Here is a 20,511-nt window from a genome sequence, read left to right as displayed (position 1 = left end):
CAAAGCTTGGGCTACTTTCAGGACTTAACAGGGTATATTTAGGCTTCTCTGGCTGTATTTCCAGGCTTTGGAAAAGAACCTGGCCGGTATCCCTGCAGAAATAAAAATGTACCTACAGCAAAAAGTTTTAATTCTCTCCTAAACCAAGTGATTCATAAATTCGTCTCGTAGTACAAGGTAATTGATACTTGCCACAGCTGTATTTTTAGAATAAGTCATGTGTGGTTTTAGAAATTTTCTTACCACCACATGTACATGTACCTCTTGGCTTCGATTACCCACAAAGTGTCAAGACGTGGAATGGCAATTTCCATAATCTATTCTACATGCATCTTTATTTAAACACTGTTTCCATCAATATGTCTTTTACAGGACACAGCTTAAAGATAAACTACAGAAATCACAGGGGCAGTATGACCGTGAGCTATGCATCATTCATGAGCAGCTGCATCAATCTGAGATGCAGGAGCGCCGACTGCGTCAGGAAGTTGCTAATAGCAACGCATCACTGACTGAGCAGCAGCAAGCCCTACACTATGCCCAGCAGCGACTACAAGCCATGGCTGAAAACTTAGGAAGATTCTCTGACCAAAAGTCAACCATTGAGGTTAGTGATGTTCCTTGACTGAAAAACTGACTTGTCATTTGCTTATAACAATCCAAATGCATAGAGATTTTGTATCACACAAAAATGCTTTCAAAGAAAAACTTAAACTGTGACCTAAGAAATTGTGTTTTAGAACACACCAACTACATGTGCATGTAACTACCAAAGCTGACCGCTAACTTGACTTATTATATTTTCACTTTGTGCAATTTACTCATAAATAGTCCTCTTTATAGTTTGAGTGTTCCCTGGTGTCATCATAAAGTTCCTATTTGCTATTAAAACAGAAACTCCAACGTGAGACTGCCAAACTAACAAGTACTTTGAGAATTGCCCAGAGGGAGAAGAGCCTATTGCAAGAACAACTAGACACCATCTTGTTAGGCTGTTCTCAATCCAGTAATGAAGATGCAGTAGATGAAGGAATGACATCACAGCCACTAGCAGTTAACAGCGATCTAGTGAGGGAAAATCTCAGCCTCAAAAAAGAGGTAAGAAATCTCTTGTTAAGGAGTTTTCAAACCAGTGTTCTTCAAACTGATGGCACAGCAATTTCTATCCCAATAATGATGGAGAGGTAACCAGTCACAGATGAAAAACGTAGTCTTAAAGTTGATTAACATTACAAATTAAAATAGGGTATTTAGATGTCTCACTGTTGAGACTTCAATCTCAGGGCAAAATTCCCTCCATCCTATAATCTTCCTTGCTGGCTTCTTCTTGCAGACATCTAGTTTCTTTTCTGGTAAACATACTCTAAAAATTGATGTAGGTATTTATTCAAAGTTTTTGTGGCAAACAGGGAAGTGTAAAATGAAAACTGCATGATGGTGATAGTGTACATCAAAGTTTCTTGTAATTTTTTGAGGTCTGACGTTGATTTTGCAGTTAGAAAAGTTGCGTGCTCACTTGGTTGATCGTCAGGAACACTATGAAAGACTGAACACACGAGCTACCAAACATGTAAGTAAAACAAAGATTCTGTGCCTGCTTACAGAATGAGTGGCATTGCCCATAGAATCTGTGCATTGAAAATGGATGGAGTGTTTTATATAGCAATGATGTTACTGGGGAACATTATACATGTATATATGTAGGCTCTTAGGTGTAAAGGATGGGGCTATTTGTATTTGAATGTATAGTCTTTGCGTCAGCGTTCTGCACTAACATGTAGTTGAAATGGCCAGTCGCCAGTGAGGGTTATTGTTATCTTTGTACATGTATCGAACAAATTTAGAACAGCCAGGGGCAAGTTGTACCGTGATTACGCTTTTAGACCACTGATCAATCACTTCTCAATACAGTTCGACCACTGACCATTCTTATTAATGTGCACCTGTAGAACTATCCCACTCAAACCAAGCTGATCAAACCATTTTTGCAAATCCCAACTTCATTTTGTACTCTCCTTTTCTTAAAAGTCTCTCTCACCTTGTGCAATTCAATTGATTTCAGGTCAGTGCTTTACTTTTATGTGTACTTGACTGTGAAAAGACTATTGATGAAGGTGTATCCTATGGCCTGGTTCCAAATGCTAGAATAGATTGTTTGCTTGAGTGACAATTGCTGAATAAGTTAACTTCAGTTGTTGCTCTAACTTGCCCTAAATTGGACAGAGGTTCTATTTGAGTAAATTAAAATTGGATTAGCAACTTCATTTCACTTGTACATGTATTAGGTCAGGACATGTGCTTATAAATCGAAAAACCTGTTTTACTTCTGAATAATGTTAAACGATTTGGAATTGGATTATCTTTTCAGATGCGTGTGTTGGAAGACAATTGGCATAAGGCAGATGCTGAAGTGTATCGTCTGGATGAACTATTTGATCACTGCAAACAGGTGACTGCCAGTCATAATATTCAATACAAAAACAACCTTACTCAACAACCTGTCACGATTTTCCGCATTTTTTCATTTGAATGAATGGATCAGTACTGAAGTAAAAAATTTTGTTCCACAACATGGATTTTGTAAAATATCAGTACAGTCATAATACCATGCACATGTTACTCTTACATTTCTGGAAAAATATGCAACATTTGAACACTTCACAAGCCAAAACAAAAAATACTGTACCAAGAAAATAACGTCCACATTTCATAATGTAACATAATGTTGTTTGTTGCTCATCAGCCACTGCAAACATTTATGTGCTAAGTATCAACATACCATGAAAAGTCTGGACAAAATCTGAGAGAACGAACTTCGCCATGAATTTAAAAAGGAAAATGTCTGATTTCTACAGCCGTCATGTTGCGAAGTTGGCAGGTGTGAAAAAAGGACAAATAAGCTTATCAAAATCAGCTGTTGTCCAATTATTGGCCCAAGGTCACATAAGGAATGGTAGTATTGGTAGGGTCCCTTGTTCAAACCTTCTTAAGGCTTGCTTCGCTGAAATAGCGATAGCATTGTTTCCCTAGTTTCAACCCTGATTTCTCAACTGCATTGTATGTAAAGTTAGCGATCTTTTTTCATTTGTTTGTATTTTACAGTTAATGGAGAAAATTCCTGCATCAAGTGATTCTGATCCAAACATGTCTGCCTTGAGGGAACTACTCAGTTGAGTCACCTGGTCCAGTTATTGATAGAAACATCATCTTAAGACTAATATTCTCATCTGAGTTTTGTGTTGGCACTCATGTAAAAATGTTTATCATGATCTTGTACATGTATATAGACTCTTTACCAAACAGTATGTTTTTGCATGTTTCATTTCTACCGTTGTACATACATGTAGGCGGTTTTCAGCAAGGTTGTGCATCAGCAAAATACATGGTTCTTTTAAATGTACTGATATCTGCAAATGCTGTCTGGGTTCATCTTCATATTTCAGACTGAATGGAAAAACTTGACTTACTCTAAGTCAATCTACATGTAACAAGTAACGTTTAACCACATTTGTTTAACTGAGCATGATCTTTGGTTTTATTGTTGAAAATGAGTTTCAATTAAGTTACCATGTTTTGTGAATGTTTAAAGGTTTGCTTTGTTTCAGAAATTTGCATGAGTTGCTTTTTAAGTTAATAGGCAGTAGAAACCTGTATAAAAACTGTTTGGACAAATATTGAAACTTCACTGACAGGTGGTAAATGGCAATTAGTTAACATTCTGTACATTTCTATACTTTCTAAAGTTCACAAGTATAGAATGCTGTCATAACCTGTTTCATTAGTTAGGTATGCAACTTTTCCTCCAGTCGGCTGATTTCCTCGTTTTTACTTCCCACTCATGTCACTGAAATTCAAAAACACTGAACAAAGCTTGTACAGACTGGAATTTCCTCATATTTTGTCATGGTCCAAGTTGCATGCAAGACTGGTTATGTTATCTGCAAGATCCTCAAGACTAAACACTTTCTGCTGAGGAGTTAACACCTTTCTTTGATTGTAGTAATCTGACATGAGGGTACGGAAAGACGAATATATTACTTTTTCAAGTTGCTCACGAATTAAGATTGACAACTTAGACTGTGTAGACTAAAAAAGTACATCACTGTTGCTTAGGCATGTTGACTCCAAAAATGTAAAAGATAGAGTCTCATCACACGCAGTATTAATTCAAAAGAAAGATTTAATTTTCCTAAAAGCTGAAGTACGGCATACAGTTATTTAGATACAACATGTGCATGAATGATTTAATGCATGGTAGGTAATTTAAATAATGTAAAACATTTTGAATGTTAACAATGCATTTCTGAAAAAAAAAGAGAACCAGTAGGAAACCATGCACATGCATGAGGATTAATACCTGTATGTATGAACCAGTGTTGTCTGCAAAATCTCTTCTTTGTATTTCTCTACATTTATAAAGTGGCACGGTTGAATTAAAATTAGTAACTACAAAAAGCATGGCTTTTACTCGACTGTTTGCAACAATGTCAGTTTTACAGTAAATGTACAAGGAAATAGGGATATTGAGTGTGTTTTGATCTTGATAATGAAGTAAATTCAAGGACTGGTTGAACATCACAAACTACTGAATAAACATTACTCAAAGCTGTCTATGGATGTTTGCTCCAAATTACTGAGAAATTCTAATTTTATTTACAAATAATGACACAGCTACAGCAACATGAAAGCCTGCCAAACCAATCACTACAGTTTTGAAAGGAAAATGCACCATATTTCTAAACCATCATGCCTTTTATTACAGTCATAACCCCATAAATGGGGACCAGGTACTAAACTGCCTCCGTACCCTGGGCTCCACGCTCATGAAAGTGGTCAGATGTCAACCAAATCCATTCTTTTAATCTGTTCATTTTTTTCCACGGTACAGCAAAGAATGTGCCAGTGAGTGGATAGGGGATGACTACGGGGAAACAACGTCGTAGTCAGGGCAAGGTGGCAAACTTCAGGAAAGACAAAAGGAGTAATAAATTCAAACATACATACATGTACATTAAGACTGCATAGGCCACTGAACTGTTCCAGAAACATGCTGATGGTGCAAATTAACAAACTTAACTTTCAGAAAACCAAAGCAAATACATAGAGAACGAAATCACACCACCATGTCCCAGTCAGAAGTCCACACCTTACCAGTACTGGCCTTACAGGCAGTTTTTATAGGCCTGGTCACAATGTAAGACGCCTACAAAGCAGTGAAATTATCTTCCAAATTTCTAGGTAATGAGGGGTTTTGAAAACTTGTCACCTAGCAGCGAATGCTTCCTTTGGTGTTAAGAAGTTAATGGTACTTCCGAATGTGACAAAATGAGCAGATTTCAAAAAAATTAATTTGGTCGGTGTCTGACCACTTTTTATATCACACGAATGTAGGACCAACGGTACAGAGGCAGTCCGGTGCCTGAAGCCCATTAATGGGACTGTTACTGTCACTGAATATAATGTTAATGTAAAAGTATATATACGAATGCTGCAAGGGACACCCCTATCTCCACAAATGTTCCTGACAATTATTTGAACCATCCACTATTGACTGCAGGTGTTGTGTGCAGTCCTCCAGCCCATGAAGATAGCTTTAATTACCCTACCAAGTACCAATACCACCTCATGGCGACACTAAAGTCTTCATACATGTTGCTACAATTATGCACACTGTTGTATGAACGCATTGTGTAAATTTCACTTGACGTTTCCGATGGCCATCTTTAATGGTAGTATTACATCACAAAATGGTGGCTCCATACAATAATTATGATCTGGATGACCATCAGTGATCCGCATACGTTTACAGACACCAAAACCTGCTTAATGGATGGTGCCATCTAGCATAAGGATCACTGATCAAGATGCACGTGAAAGAAACAGGTCCTGTGATACCGCAATTGGTGAGAACCACTACAAGTAACCAGTTACACCATTTCAATGATCACTGGTTTTGTCTATACATGCAAATACAGGTAGGGCCAAGTTTGATCAGTGACAGTCTTACAATGGTTTTACCTGGTACCTGGGGGAAACAAGTGGTCAATAAACCGTTGCTATTCAAAATTGGCCTAGGCAACTGATTGGCCATTATCAACCATTTCCAAGACCTTCCATCATGTTTTGTAGTACCTTGTCTCCTGGGTGGAAATGATTCAGGTGTTCTTGAAACCTGAACATGAAAATAATGTAAAAACTGATGACGGGGGAAAATTAAGTACACAAATTATGGAGTACGGTGGGGGTAGAATAGAAGTAGTATTGTTGATAAAAGAATTAATTTAAATAAAATTTTCCTCCAAAAAAATTCAAGGAACAAATTAAGTAGAACAAACAGGCTATTATCAACATGCAAGCATGTGGTCTGTAGATGTCACAATCATCTTCTGTCAATGAAAAGCTGGCTGTTTGCACAAAAGCAACAGCATAATTAAATACATCTTGAAAAATCTTCTGAAGTCTTAAAAACAACAAACACTAACAATAAACCCTAAATGAAATATGACCCTGCTTAGACGTACATGTGGAAAATGTATCTTTTGAGGTAATATCTGATACAATCGAGGGTTTACTGTTCCTACAAACTTATACGGCCACTCATGGGAATAAAAACAGTCTTTAATTAATCGTAATACTTACTGGTGGTAGCATTCAGCAGCTAAGTCCCTCTTGCAAGCTGATGTATATGCCATCTTATACAGCACCAAGAATACCAGTATGTGTAGGATCATTACATACATGAAGGCTATCATACGCGCAATTTTATTGGATAAGATCAGACGGCCCTGTAAAAATCACACAAAATGTGATAATCAAGTAATTATATGGCAAAATTTTAATAGATGATACCAAAGAGCCCTGACAGTTGAAGGTTGATATCATTAGAAAATGGTCGTTTACTAATTACTAAGAATTCTTTACATGTATAACATGTATAAAGGCAATGTTTCATAATTGTAAGGAACTTGTAATGTATAGTACCTTAACAGTTCAGGTACATGTACATCAGCTAGACAGGTTGGTTTAGTATGGCTACAGTATTCCTTCATGTCCTGAGTCACTGAGCTACATGTAGGTTAGTGGGATGTGACAACAGCATTCAGTAATTCAGAGGTCTTAGGTTCAAATCCTGAGTCACTGAGGTAGTTTAGTGCGATCTGACTGCAGCATTCAGTAATTCAGAGGTCTTAGGTTCAAATCCTGAGTCACTGAGGTAGTTTAGTGCAATCTGACTGCAGCATTCAGTAATTCAGAGGTCTTAGGTTCAAACCCTGAGTCACTGAGGTAGTTTAGTGCAATCTGACTGCAGCATTCAGTAATTCAGAGGTCTTAGGTTCAAACCCTGAGTCACTGAGGTAGTTTAGTGCGATCTGACTGCAGCATTCAGTAATTCAGAGGTCTTAGGTTCAAATCCTGAGTCACTGAGGTAGTTTAGTGCAATCTGACTGCAGCATTCAGTAATTCAGAGGTCTTAGGTTCAAACCCTGAGTCAATGAGGTAGTTTAGTGCGATCTGACTGCAGCATTCAGTAATTCAGAGGTCTCAGGTTCAAATCCTGAGTCGCTGAGGTAGTTTACAGCAATCTGACTGCAGCATTCAGTAATTCAGAGGTCTTAGGTTCAAACCCTGAGTCAATGAGGTAGTTTAGTGCGATCTGACTGCAGCATTCAGTAATTCAGAGGTCTCAGGTTCAAATCCTGAGTCGCTGAGGTAGTTTACAGCAATCTGACTGCAGCATTCAGTAATTCAGAGGTCTTAGGTTCAAATCCTGAGTCACTGAGGTAGTTTAGTGCGATCTGACTGCAGCATTCAGTAATTCAGAGGTCTCAGGTTCAAATCCTGAGTCACTGAGGTAGTTTAGTGCGATCTGACTGCAGCATTCAGTACTTCAGAGGTCTCAGGTTCAAATCCTGAGTCGCTGAGGTAGTTTAGAGCAATCTGACTGTAGCATTCAGAAATTCTGAGGTCTCAGGTTCAAATCCTGAGTCACTGAGGTAGTTTAGTGCGATCTGACTGCAGCATTCAGTAATTCAGAGGTCTCAGGTTCAAATCCTGAGTCACTGAGGTAGTTTAGTGCGATCTGACTGCAGCATTCAGTAATTCAGAGGTCTCAGGTTCAAATCCTGAGTCACTGAGGTAGTTTAGTGCGATCTGACTGCAGCATTCACTAATTCAGAGGTCTCAGGTTCAAGTTTAGTGCGGTCTGACTGCAGCATTCAGTAATTCAGAGGTCTTAGGTTCAAATCCTGAGTCACTGAGGTAGTTTAGTACGATCTGACTGCAGCATTCAGTAATTCAGAGGTCTCATCCAAAGCCTGCTTCCATCAGTTTATGAAATTGACAATTTAGGTTAAATATTTTGCAAGTTTGACTGAAGAAATTTCCTTGTTTGGGGAGTGAATTTATATTTGCAACACGTAGGAAGCATTTAAATTCACTCACAGCATGGCCATTACAACCTTTTTGTCACAGTGCAGGATGCCTGCTTACCATGTTAAGAGTTGCCTTGTCAAAGGGGCTAAGGTTCATGTATTTTCTTTGTTTCTCTTTCCTGCTGAATGAGTTGAATGGATCAAGCCGTTGTTCATACTGAGTTGAGTAACGACTCTCTGTGTCATCATGTCCAGAAGAACCCTTGGAATAAAATGCACAACTATATATCAAAAATACCAATCAAAGAAAGAAAGGCAGACAACATAATTAACCACTTCATGCCAGGGCATTTTTCAATGTTGATGATGCTGGGCCGGCATGAGTATCATTTTTTCCGTTTTCAAAATCATTCAACAATTCATCACTCCATTTAGCAGTCGTTTATAGCCGCACGAAGTAATCTTTAGGCACTACTCTAAGTTGACAGGTGACCTTCATTGACACCCGAATATTTCAGCCAGGCCAGTGCAGCCTTGTAAACAGAGCCCAGATTGTGCGGTGTTATACAACTGTCTTTTGGTCACGAACCTGGCTCAGTGCACTGCTGACCTCTTTTCAATAGGGGCCAGATTAGCATGCAGCGTTGCTGTGTGGCTCATCGCTGTGGTGGTGGAGAGCTTTTGTCCCCGGTGGTAATCCGCTTGCTCTAAATGCCCCAAACCCTGGTATACGGTTTCAAAATAACGCTGGATTATCACCACTTTTGAGAGTGAAAAATGCTGGTAATGCCCAGCAGCCTGGTCTTTTGTTTGGAGTAGGGTCTTTTGTTACAGGGCCCTGTTTCCTTTGTCCGAGGTCGGAGACCCCGGCCACACATATAAACCATACGGCTCCGATTTCGGAGTCCCCGGCTGGTAGTGGTTAAGAACTACTTCCAGTTGATGCACTTGTGATGGACAAAAGGGTATGCTTACACCTAGATAAAATTTTGGAAAAAAACTGTATGATAAGGGTGAAAACTTTGTCAACACACCGTAAGTCAAAGTTGTACATCAAGACCACTTTTAATAGCAATAGCTCATTCTCAAGCTCACGTTTAAAGATAAGAGATATTCTTTCCAAAGTTTTAAGTTTACAGTAAAGAAAAGAAATTACCTTGCTGTTTTTGTAGCTTTGCAAGAATCTTATTTTCTCATACAGCTTGATGTTATCAGTTCGCAGTTTGTCAGTTTCTTCTTTCAGTATATTCACCTGTTGCTGGTGCTGTCGATTTTCCTGAACAGAAACAAAAGACAGAATTGTTTAGGACAAAAAAGTCAATGCTGCAAAGGGAGGACTTTCTAATTTTTTTACCAATACCAAGTACATCTTATTTTTTACGTCTAAATGTCAAAAAACCCTTTTGAAGGTTACATTTTCTTAGCCTTTCAACACAATTCATACCAGTCAATCAAAGAGCTCTAATGAATTATTTTCACTTGAATTAGTGTTCATGATTTAGTGTTTCAATTGGTAACTCACTGCTTCCAGTTCTTGATTGCGTAGTCGGAATCTTTCTCTTTGACTGGATACAATAGGAAGTAAGGATTCTGCGGCACCATGGGTACTGTCTGACATGCCTTTGCCTGCCAAATAAAAGATCAGTTAGTCACGAGTTAGAAATCAATCAACCAAAGATGCTTGAAAGATGAACACTGTCCACACCATCCACCATTATAAAGTGGGATGACAGCTTCCCTATCTCTGTGCCTAGATTAGAGATTTATATAATGACCTAGCAACTCCCAAGTTTACCTTACAAATTCAAAGCTGAACAGAGCCACTACCCAAGTTGTCACTTTGATGGAGTTGTAAGGATGTTGATCTAATTTCAATGATGAGAATGAGGGGCAAAAAATCCACCAAACTTACAACACTGGGTTTCTGACAATGACACTAAAGTATCGTTACTTTGTAAAAGCTAATAAAGCAATATATATTTCCCTAATGACTACGATAGTTATCTGAATTTCACTTGCTGTTTCGTACAAAATGCAAAAACTTCCAAAACCTGAATTATTAAAACTCTAAAAATCACACTACTTCAAGATTAAGCTAAAAACAGGCATACAACTTGGACTTTGACAAAAAACAAGGAAATTCCAATCTTTACAAGACTTTGTACAGTGTTTTTCACTGTCAAGTGGCATGAGTGTGAAGTGAAAAAAAAAAGAGGAAATCAGCTGATCCAAGGAAAAATTGCACGCCTGTACAAAAAGCTAACTAACCTAATGGCACTGTTTCTCTGACTGCCTCTGCTGCAAAGCCTGCCTCAGTGCTTGATGGAGTTGCTTCCCCCTAAATGACAAAACACATCATCTACATTGTAGTTATCCATCTGGAAATGATCAAATCTGTTAGAAGATGCAGAAAGCCCCCTGAATTTCAGGCATTTTCTGCACAATATTATTCACAAGGGGAAGAGAAGAGTAATTATGGACCACATACCCAAGGTAGCCTCTTGCAGCAGGTGTCATAGCATAACAAGGCATCAGCAGGTGTTACTTACCTCACCTTCGCCTCTAATATACATCGTGGACAGAGCATTCACACTCATCAGATCTCTTTCTAATTTGCTGATCAACTGTTTCTGTTCATCAGAGGTATGGACTAACTCAGTATGTTGGGCTTGAAGGTCACTGTAATGCTCTGAGATAGAAAACACACATATATGTACATAGTACACTTGATCAGGAGCATAAGTATTTGCTAGTGAAGAACAGGTGGTAATGTTTGCCGATTTCAAAAGCCCGACACGTGTCGAGTCATCGGGGCACTTGTATTAAAAGGGAGAGCTCTTTGATTACAATTTCAGAAATTTCACCACTGCCCCACAGGAAAAGAACAAATGCTGGCATTGTTAAACCATGTTTCTGTTCCGCCTTCTTTCAGAAATCCATATCTGAATTTTTTTTGTCAACTTACAGAAAACTCAACAAAAACAGAATAAAGTACTAATGCTCTGCCTTAGTCATGTAATAAACTTGAATACTAGTCTTGAATTCCACAATGACCTTCCTCTCCTGACTTCAGCCCAGATTGCTAAGCATGAGTGAAACATTTTGAACTCAAGAAGCTGTACATACCAGGTATTTACATCATTTTTGTAGATAGGTTGGACACTAAACTTTAAGCTAACTGAATCCTGGTACCACTACCTTCAATATGGCAAAAAAGAAAAATTAGCTATTGAGCCATCTATTAACAGCTCATAAACAAAAACTTGTTTTGGATGAACTTGTTGATACTTTATTGTGGCAAGACACAAATTAATACACACTGTGACACATTACAGGAACTCAACTGTTGTGTACAATTTTTAATAAATACTGGGGAAGAATAGAATATTTACAAGTGAAATGAAGGAAGTCTGTGTACAAAATGTAAACCACCTTGTTCTTCCTAAGACAACAATACCAAGAAAAGGCTCTAAAAATGTTGTCAAGTGGAGGGTGTATGTGATTATATAAAATGCTTCGTTTCTGACTGTTTAAAGTGAGCTACATGAACATGAAAATACAAGTAGGACTGAATGGCCCTGGCAAGATGTAGAAACAACAGCAATTCTCTTTGAATTCAAAACTGTATTGAGATTTCACAGAAGTACAAAACTTTCTTTATAATACATACATGCATGATAAATAATGACCAACATTTCTACCTACAGGGGTTACCTGTCATGTGGTTCTTAAGCCCTTGTATTTACAGCTTCACAATGCACAATCAAAGTGAAAAGATAGACCTTATGAACATGATGATGCACATGGACTTGTAGACTTCATTCTAAAAAGTAGAGTACACATGCATTTCCAATGTCAAAGCTTAATGTACACAGTCAACAAATAAATCAACTACTCTTTCTTCGAACCAACTGTCATATTCAACAGTTAATATGAACACTGGAGAGGGAATACAAAATTACTAAACCAAGTGATTTGTTGACAAAAACCTGAAAACCAAATTACATACTGGTTCAACAAATAAGTTGATAGTCCAGCCTGCTGGACATAAATTGATCTGTAAAATAAAATGATGCAAAGTCTCACTGCAAATGAATGCAAATTTACACCATCTTCATTTACACAACAGATGGCCAAAGTAACAAATCAAGTCACTGTTGTTTGCATTTTACTAGATGATAAAATGACTGTCAGAGTTAGTATTTCTGAATTTCTGACTAACTTAACCACTTCATGCCGGGGCATTTTTCAATGTTGATGATGCTGGGCTGGCATAATTGTCATTTTTTTCCATTTTCAAAATTCCTCAAAAATTCATCATTTCATTTAATGGACGTTTATAGCCGCATGAAGTAATCTTTAGGCACTACTCTAAGTTGACAGGTGACCTTCATTGACGCTGGAGTATTTCAGCCAGTCCTGCAGCCTTGTAAACAGAGCCCACATTGTGCAATGTTATGTAACTTTCTTTTGTTCACAAACCTGGCTTAGTGCACTGCTGACCTCTTTTCAATAGGGGCCAGATTGGCGTGCAGCGGTGCTGTGTGGCTCATCGCTGCAGGTGGTGGAGTGCTTTTGTCCCTGGTGGTAATCCGCTCGCTCTAAATGCCCCAAATCCTGGTATATAGTTTCAAAACAAGGCTGGAATATCACCACTTTTGAGAGTGAAAAATGTTGATAATGCCCAGCAGCCTGGTATTTTGTTCGGAGTACAGTCTTTTGTTACAGGGCCCTGTTTCCTTTGTCCGAGTTCGGAGACCCTGGCCACGCATATAAAGCATACGTCTCAGATTCAGGAGTCCCCAGCAGGAAGTGGTTAAATTTTTAGGGCAGAATGACCTTCATCATAAGATATCCAAGGTAAATGTATACATGTATAACTCATCAATGGTTCCTGCCCCCATATACGAACGGTATACTTTTAGAGCTCATGCCTGTATCAAGTTCCAATTAACCCCAAAAGTCAACAGCACTAAAATTGTTACCATAGCGAATTCAATCTAGAAGTAAATTTAATAAACTTTTATTTTCCCGAAGACTGTCTTATTTTGTGGTTACACATATTCTATAATGATTGATAAGATTGCACAGTGGCAATCCATATTTCCTCCCAAGCCCTAATCATTTGCCCAACAAACTGCTGAATCATCTTCCACAAGAGACTGTAACTTCTCCAAATTTTACACGCAATACACATTAACACAAAATGAATGATGCGACTGCATGAGAATCACTGAAGAGTTCTAATGCAGCATGTTCCAGCCGTCCTTTCTTAATAACACATCAATTTCAAACAAAAAGCACGTCATACATGTACTTCACAGAATCAGGCTTTTCAAGGCAACTTTTAACATCCATCTAAACATTCCCTATTTCCATTTTATAAAGATACTTGGAAGTATTCCCCAATAAAACTGCCCAATGTTATTTTCACTTTGGCAACAAAACTTCTTGTTTCATAAATATTTCAAAGTTGTCATGATTCTTTCAGCCAAAGTGTGTCTCTGTGAAAGACCATAAAATGTTAATAACTTGTTGGGTGTTTCTGAGAAACACCAATTCAAACATACTGCCATCTTTAATATTCATCAGTAAATGCATGTACAATGTACATGTGCCAACATGGTAAATGCCAATTATTGCACTACATGGTGGGTCTTAAGAAATAAACATTGGTCCATGCTTGGAACACTGTTTAAAATCTTTTCTGTAAAAAAGGTAAGGAATTTTAACCAGAACAGTAAAAAAACAAGCTTGACATCAAAGAATACAATGTACGCAATACTTCAGCTGGATCTGAATCAACACATAAATATACAAGGCATGCATTTCCCTATAAACACTAAATAAATTGAACTCTCCAAACAGGAGAGAATTTCTTTCACTTTAGTTGACATTAAAATTAATTTTTTTTTAGAGTAAAATGTGTTCAATACTTCAGGTCCATGACACATTGCTGAATGTGAGAAAAAAGTGTTTTTTGATAAAGAGATAAGATACATGCGTATGAAAATAGAGAAAAATAAAACATGTACCTGTATATCTGCCCTTTGCTTACAGGTTATAAGAACTCATGTTGTCCCCTATACGAGTTCTCACAAAAAAAAACAATACACCCTAAATAAAATGAATGATGTATCCATTACATGATCACTCCAATGAAGGACAGAATTCATCCTACAAAGGTACAGGGGCCTGAAACTTCACAAGTCAAAAATGATTTGTGAGTTTTCAATTCCTTACAGAAATTTATTGCATACAAGTTCATATAAACACTGGTCCATTTTATACATGTACCGTAGTAATGCTGACCAGTTGGCATCTGTGGTGACTATTTGGTGTACTGCTAATGAAGAATTTTAATGAACCTTAAGTAACATTACTTAACAAATATTCTTGCACAAAAAACACAGATCAAGTCAGTAATAAAACTCTATCAGAGAGTAATCCATTCACATAATTGTGTTCACAAGCAGAAGAAGAGGGTTTACATGTACGAACTCAGACAGAAGGGGGTTTATAAACTCAGATACAACTGCAGCTGGAGACAAACCCAAAGATGACAATGTTACAATGTCATTCATCAAGGTGATTGAGAGGAATTCATGTACAGGTGCATCCTTGACAATAACAATGAATAATGTACCGTTATAAACATACAATACCTGGTTTGTGCAGAATACTCTGATTTCCCTAGCTCCGAATTTTTCATCATTAAGAACAGGATTCACCCTTCCAATTTGGATTCAGCAACACAATTTGGATTACAAAACTAACACTTCATGGACATAAGATTTCACTGTTCTATCAAAATGTGTACAATGTGGCAATAAAATTCCTGGCATAGTGCTTAAAAATGGCCCATTTTTAGACATGCATGTGATGTTCAGGGTTTTGCAGATGTGCAGATATGTTCTCCACTTGGCATTGGATAATCTTGTGGCATTCTCCATATCATTATGTAGTCCTACAAGCTGCTAGAGCTTAAATTTCAGTCCTGTGCCATGAAACTGAACAAGCTGATCAAAGGATAGCAGCATTCATCCATGTGCATGTTTTTAAAATGAACAAACTGCATTGTCTTACTTGATTAGCATCTGCTCAAACTAGGAAATAGGACAAATACATTGATATGGAGGGATAAAACTTTCTTTTTAGTTTCCAAATACATCTGTGTTGTATAGGTAAATGAAACAAATGTTGGACATAACTTTGGGGTTGACAAAATTGGAGGCACTGACATTTTTAATAAAATGTGTTATCCTGAACTAGGAAACAACTGAACTAATAAGTACTTAAGTATCGCTTCCATAATATACCCACACCTACTTCCACAATGCAGGTGCACTTTGTAAGGTGATGCAGGTTTGTCTGCACATTCAGTTCTAAATAAGATTGATTCTGCATACTCCTTTATGTCCACACTTCCCATACCTGTAGGATTAAGCCAGTGCATATGTGTACATCCCTTGCTTTAATGTGCAAGCCACACAGCACCATTTATAATTTCCACACAAGAAACCACAGCCATAGCTGGTTCAAAATTCCCACTCATCTCCTGACCCATCTCTTACCCCACTCTCTAACTTCTGGAGGATACTGTAAGCATCTTTCTCACCCATCTGATCTTCAGCCACACCCACTACAGGTATACCCCTGTTGACCCCTGTCAGTTCTTGCTCTCGTCTGCTGACTTTTTTCCCCTGCCGACCAGCTTTGGGATCTCCATGATAGGTAGGTGAAGCCTCGCCATTTCTGACTGAATCATGGTCAGTGGATTTAGTACACGTAGCTTGGTGGGTGTCTTCTCTTGCAATCTGCATTGCTGTAGTTGTGGTATCCTGATGTAATGGTGAGCTTGCTTTACTTTGAATACTCTCAAGGTTTTGTGAGGTTTGTAAGCTATTTGTCTCTAACAACTGATCATCAGTGGATTCAACAATCACTGCACCACCATTAACAGACTTTGGTGAGGTCGATGGTGAGTTACCGACATGCGATTGACAATCATCATCATCATTACGCTGAATTGGAGATGTAGACTCTATCTGTGCTGTCATCTCAGCACCATAAACCATGGCATGAGTAGCTGTCAGACCATCTGGTCCAATGATGTTCCCATCTGCTGTCTGGATCATAAAATTGGCAGCATCTTCAACTGGTGTGTGGCCTCGCTTGAGTCGAGAGCGGTGATTGTGAAACCAGTTGATGACAGTTGAGACAGGTAATCGGAGATCGGAGGCTATGTGTTCAATGGCACTCTGGGATGGGTAGGGTTCATTGTTATAAGCTGACAAGAGTGCTTCTTTATCTTCAGGTGAGAGGAGAATACGAGGCTTCTTCATTGGTGTGCCAACAAGATTGACTTCCCTTGGATCCACAAAGCTGAAGCGCTTTGCTGTGACATAAAAAGAAATAATCTTCATTGATTGCTCTCTGAAACTCTACAGTGGAATAGCCAGAATCCTAGCCCTACCGAGGGCTGACATTAGTTAATTTTTACACAGCTTTTTCTACCAACATTCAAGAATCTAAGTCATCAGATTATTTCATTATGCAGAAAGCAACAAGTTCTCCGGATAAAAGAGGCATTGCAAGTTTGTCAAGAGAACAAAACCAAACAATGAAAGTACAATGCATGTGGGTTGAAGAATTACATGTATGATACAAGTGATTTTTCTTAGCATGCAGTCATTCAGGACTGTCACGACCACTGTTCACCTACATGTACATGTAATGTTACAGCCAACTAATAAAATCACTTACGTCTTCTAACAGGGCGATAGTTCTTGACCTTCTCCACACCATCCTTATCCTGAAGCCACAGATACATGCGTATGTATGGCTCTCTTCCCTTCATGCTCAACTTTAACCACATCTTAGGTTTGGATAGCAGATCACTAACTGAACCTTGAGTCAAGCCCAGGACTGCTTCTCCAAAGGCCTTTTGACCAACACCATGTTGCTGAAGGATAGCTTTCACTTGACGTGTTAGCTCAAATGTGTCTAGAAACTCAATCATGGCAGCCTGTTCATGGACAGGTGGCAGCTCAGGGAAATGCTGGGGTGGTGAAGGGGTCTGAAGCTCCACATGAGGGGCACTAGGAGCCTGATTGGGTGGGGTCGGAGCACTGCTTGGTGCTGGTGTGCTTGGGGTACTAGCTGGTGTACCCATACTGGAGCTGACAGGTGTACTTAAATTAAGAGGGCTAGCAGGTTGCTGCTGGGTGGGATATGACGGTGCTTGAGTATGAGTAGATATTTGAGGATTGTCTGAGTGAGACTGTGATAGGATGGGAGTTGAAGGTCCTGGTGACATCTCAGAGGCACTCTGCTGATCAGAAGTGTCTGTGCCAGTTGATGGAGGACGCTGCTGCTCCATCCAGAACCCTGATGCTGCAACAAAAGAAGAACTTTTCATCACTTTTTCATGAAATTCTTCATCTATACTCACTAATGTACTATGTCTGCCATGTTGCCATGTTACATGATGCTGTGACTACCTGACAAACTTCAGAATACTACATTTTCAAAAAGAAGCATGAAACAAAGGAGGTGTAGCATGATACACAAACAAATGTACCGGTATGCTTCGGAAGTGCTTGAGTACTTTTGTTCAATAAGTATCCATGCATCTCTAGTCTCCATGAGTAAATAAAATGAAATGAAAGGCATCATTTTAAAAGTTACTTTTTAAAACATGTGAATTACAAATACCACCAGCTGACATTTTCTTTCAAATGGACAGTATGTGTTTGCAACATTTGTGGGGGGACACAGTGCAACTCAAGGAGTAAGACAAAGCAAGCGTATTTCATAAAGACAAAGTCATAGGAAACTCACCTTTTCTGACAGACTCTTTGAGTAACATCAACCCATCTGGGTCTTCCAGCCACAGTTTCATCCTAATAAATGGCTCTCGTCCCTTGACTGTCAGCTTATCCCATGGTTTAGGCTTGGACAGAATATCACTCACACTCCCCTGAGACAATCCAATGACATGGTACCCAAAGACTCGTTGTGGAATATTCCCACGAGCTAGCTGCTCACGGACTTGTCGAGCTATTTCCAAAGTATCCAGGTCTCGGTTGAGTTCATACTGTTGGACAGTAAGAGGAGCCATAGAGCGACGAGGCATGCGTGGGTTGATAGACATGAAGGTAGATTTGATATCTCCAGCATCATCTCTTGATGAAAATCCCTCATCAGCACTCTCAGAACACACCCCATTGGTGCATGGTTCCTCTACCATCTGATTAGAAGGTGTGAGTGCACATGTAGAGCTTTTTGTTTTCTCAACTTTCACATTGTGACCATTATGACGAGGGTTGTTACCACCACATCCACCACCAGGATTATGAATAGTTGGTGCTTTATGTCGATGTGGAGGATGAGAATTTGGATTCTCGCATCTTCTGTCACCAGGTCTGACCATCCCTGGACCAATGTTCTTACTCTCCATCTCTTGTTTAGCTAAGGCAAGAATATTGTTGATGGCTTCCTCAGTAGATGTTTTTATGGAGGAAGTGGAGTTGTCACCATTGTCGCTGCCAGTGGCACTGTTAGTGGGAATGGCTGTTACTTCTTTCCCTGAGTGGAAAATTTAAACGAGTTTAAAACATGTATGCAACATACTAGTACAAGTCATTTAATACAAATAAAATGAAAACGCATACATGTACTTAGTGTTTACTGAGGCAAGTGAAAGATGATAGAATGATGGGTAAAATGACAGCAGTAAGATCCACAGCTGAAAGGCTAACATACTGTGAACATGTCAGGAAAAAAGCTAGTGCATGACTCTAGCTGGCCAACTTGCCATCCCCCCCAAAAAAACAACGGAAGTATGCGTAAAAGCTGTCTTTATTCAATGCCAAGTCAGGACTTCATTCATGATAAGATTTACATTTTACTTTGAGGATCTACTTGACAAAGGATAAGACTACTGATTTGTTGCTCACCTTTCTTGTGCGATGACAATATCTTGAGTTGTTCCACATACTGTCTGTCTGACAAAAACTGAACCATCTTGAGAAATGGCTCTCTGCCTTTCAGAGTCAACTTATCCCAAGTCTTAGTCCGGGACAGAATATCACTGACTGATCCCTGGCTCAGACCTAGAACATGCTCCCCAAATATTCTTTGACCAATGTTATGTTCTGTCAAGACTTCTTTAACTCGTCTCGCTATCTGAATTGTGTCCAGCCACTCATGATTAGCAATAGGGTTAACTTGGGATTCAGACTTCGGGGTGCGTGGCCGATTGGGTGTGTGTGGTCGATGTTGTTGCTGCTGTTGCTGCTGCTGTTGATGATGATGATGCAACATGTGCAAGTGCTGCAGTGAGGAAGCTGCAACACTGTTTAGAGATGGTGGGATGACAATAATGGGCTGGATGATTTGAGAGCCACTCGAGGTCTGTTGTTGAGCAAACATCACTTGTTGGCTGTAGGCAGCCGCAACTTCTTGACCAATAAGAGATGCAAACGCCTGCGCTTGAGCTAGCCCCCCAGGACCTGCAGCTACAAAGAAGAGAGGCAAAATGCATTGTGGTGTGGTTGGTCACTTTGACAAGCTACTTCAAATTGGATGGATCTGACTACCACAAGAAATTACCACAAACATCTCACACAGTGGACTTTCTATTCCCAAGATTTTTTGCATAATATGATTTGCATGCAGTGGGAACCTCAATATTAATTTGCACAATGACTCTTGGTCTTGTAGCACAATTTGAACAAAGACAGAATAGGTGAGCAATCAACTGAGTTCAGAAGGGATGTACTTTTCATGCTTTTTACAACTCTAGACAAGACACACACACTCCAAATGCATTTTGCCCCTTACCTCTTCATGCAGATACAAGCCTCAAGATCGCCCTCATATGACAACATATGCAAGGGCTCGACATTGATTTTTTTTTATTTATACCAGTACCTTAAGATAACATAAAGCACTCTTCAGTGCTAGAAGTTAAGTTTCATGACAAATTTGAATACATAGTATTATCAAACAGAAAATCAAAGAGATCAAAACAGAAGATGGACTTACACCATCAATAAAATATCACCCCTTACAAATCAATGACCAAGCAACAACAGATAGGAAATGAATCTTTTCAAAGTAAAAACTGTACATA

The 20,511-nt window shown here is 38.9% G+C and overlaps 3 protein-coding genes across 7 annotated transcripts in view; 1 reads left to right on the top strand and 2 right to left on the bottom strand.

The window, feature by feature from the left end:
* LOC110989532 (uncharacterized) overlaps nucleotides 1-4,630 on the top strand; it is a 31,348-nt gene extending 26,718 nt beyond the window's left edge. For all 5 annotated transcript variants that reach the window (XM_022253994.2, XM_022253993.2, XM_087140636.1 and 2 more), the window contains exons 18-22: nucleotides 373-607; nucleotides 895-1,098; nucleotides 1,496-1,570; nucleotides 2,369-2,449; nucleotides 3,103-4,630. In XM_022253994.2, the coding sequence (XP_022109686.2) occupies nucleotides 373-607; nucleotides 895-1,098; nucleotides 1,496-1,570; nucleotides 2,369-2,449; nucleotides 3,103-3,174 (667 nt within the window). In that variant the 3' untranslated portion in view covers nucleotides 3,175-4,630. The remainder of the gene's footprint in view (nucleotides 1-372; nucleotides 608-894; nucleotides 1,099-1,495; nucleotides 1,571-2,368; nucleotides 2,450-3,102) is intronic.
* A 1,463-nt stretch (nucleotides 4,631-6,093) lies between these two features.
* On the bottom strand, nucleotides 6,094-10,945 carry LOC147798274 (protein CASP-like). Its single transcript, XM_087141233.1, has 7 exons — nucleotides 10,922-10,945; nucleotides 10,641-10,710; nucleotides 9,895-9,998; nucleotides 9,529-9,648; nucleotides 8,491-8,634; nucleotides 6,640-6,785; nucleotides 6,094-6,172 (listed from the first exon to the last, which is right to left on the bottom strand). The coding sequence occupies exons 1-7, from the start codon at nucleotides 10,943-10,945 to the stop codon at nucleotides 6,094-6,096; spliced, it is 687 nt and encodes a 228-aa protein (XP_086997359.1).
* Nucleotides 10,946-11,711: 766 nt separating this feature from the next.
* LOC110989533 (homeobox protein cut-like 1) overlaps nucleotides 11,712-20,511 on the bottom strand; it is a 47,341-nt gene continuing 38,541 nt past the window's right edge. Inside the window, exons 12-15 of the mRNA XM_022253996.2 lie at nucleotides 19,334-19,894; nucleotides 18,216-18,962; nucleotides 17,139-17,768; nucleotides 11,712-16,770 (exon numbers count right to left, since the gene is read on the bottom strand). Of these exons, the coding sequence (XP_022109688.2) occupies nucleotides 15,911-16,770; nucleotides 17,139-17,768; nucleotides 18,216-18,962; nucleotides 19,334-19,894 (2,798 nt within the window). The 3' untranslated portion in view covers nucleotides 11,712-15,910. The remainder of the gene's footprint in view (nucleotides 16,771-17,138; nucleotides 17,769-18,215; nucleotides 18,963-19,333; nucleotides 19,895-20,511) is intronic.

Source organism: Acanthaster planci, linkage group LG09, assembly GCF_054643075.1.
Source record: "Acanthaster planci isolate LZ-2023a linkage group LG09, COTS_SCS, whole genome shotgun sequence".
NCBI lineage: Eukaryota > Metazoa > Echinodermata > Asteroidea > Valvatida > Acanthasteridae > Acanthaster > Acanthaster planci.
This window is presented reverse-complemented; position numbering and strand designations above follow the sequence as displayed.

What these genes read in the sequence shown, in the direction of transcription:
- LOC147798274 (XM_087141233.1), bottom strand. Translation starts at nt 10,945, where the DNA reads ATGTATATTAGAGGCGAAGGTGAG. An exon ending in ATATTAGAGGCGAAGGTGAG is followed by an intron (nt 10,711 to 10,921) that starts GTAAGTAACACC and finishes TTTGTCATTTAG; the next exon opens with GGGGAAGCAACTCCATCAAG. An exon ending in GCTGCTGAATGCTACCACCA is followed by an intron (nt 6,173 to 6,639) that starts GTAAGTATTACG and finishes TTTCATGTTCAG; the next exon opens with GTTTCAAGAACACCTGAATC.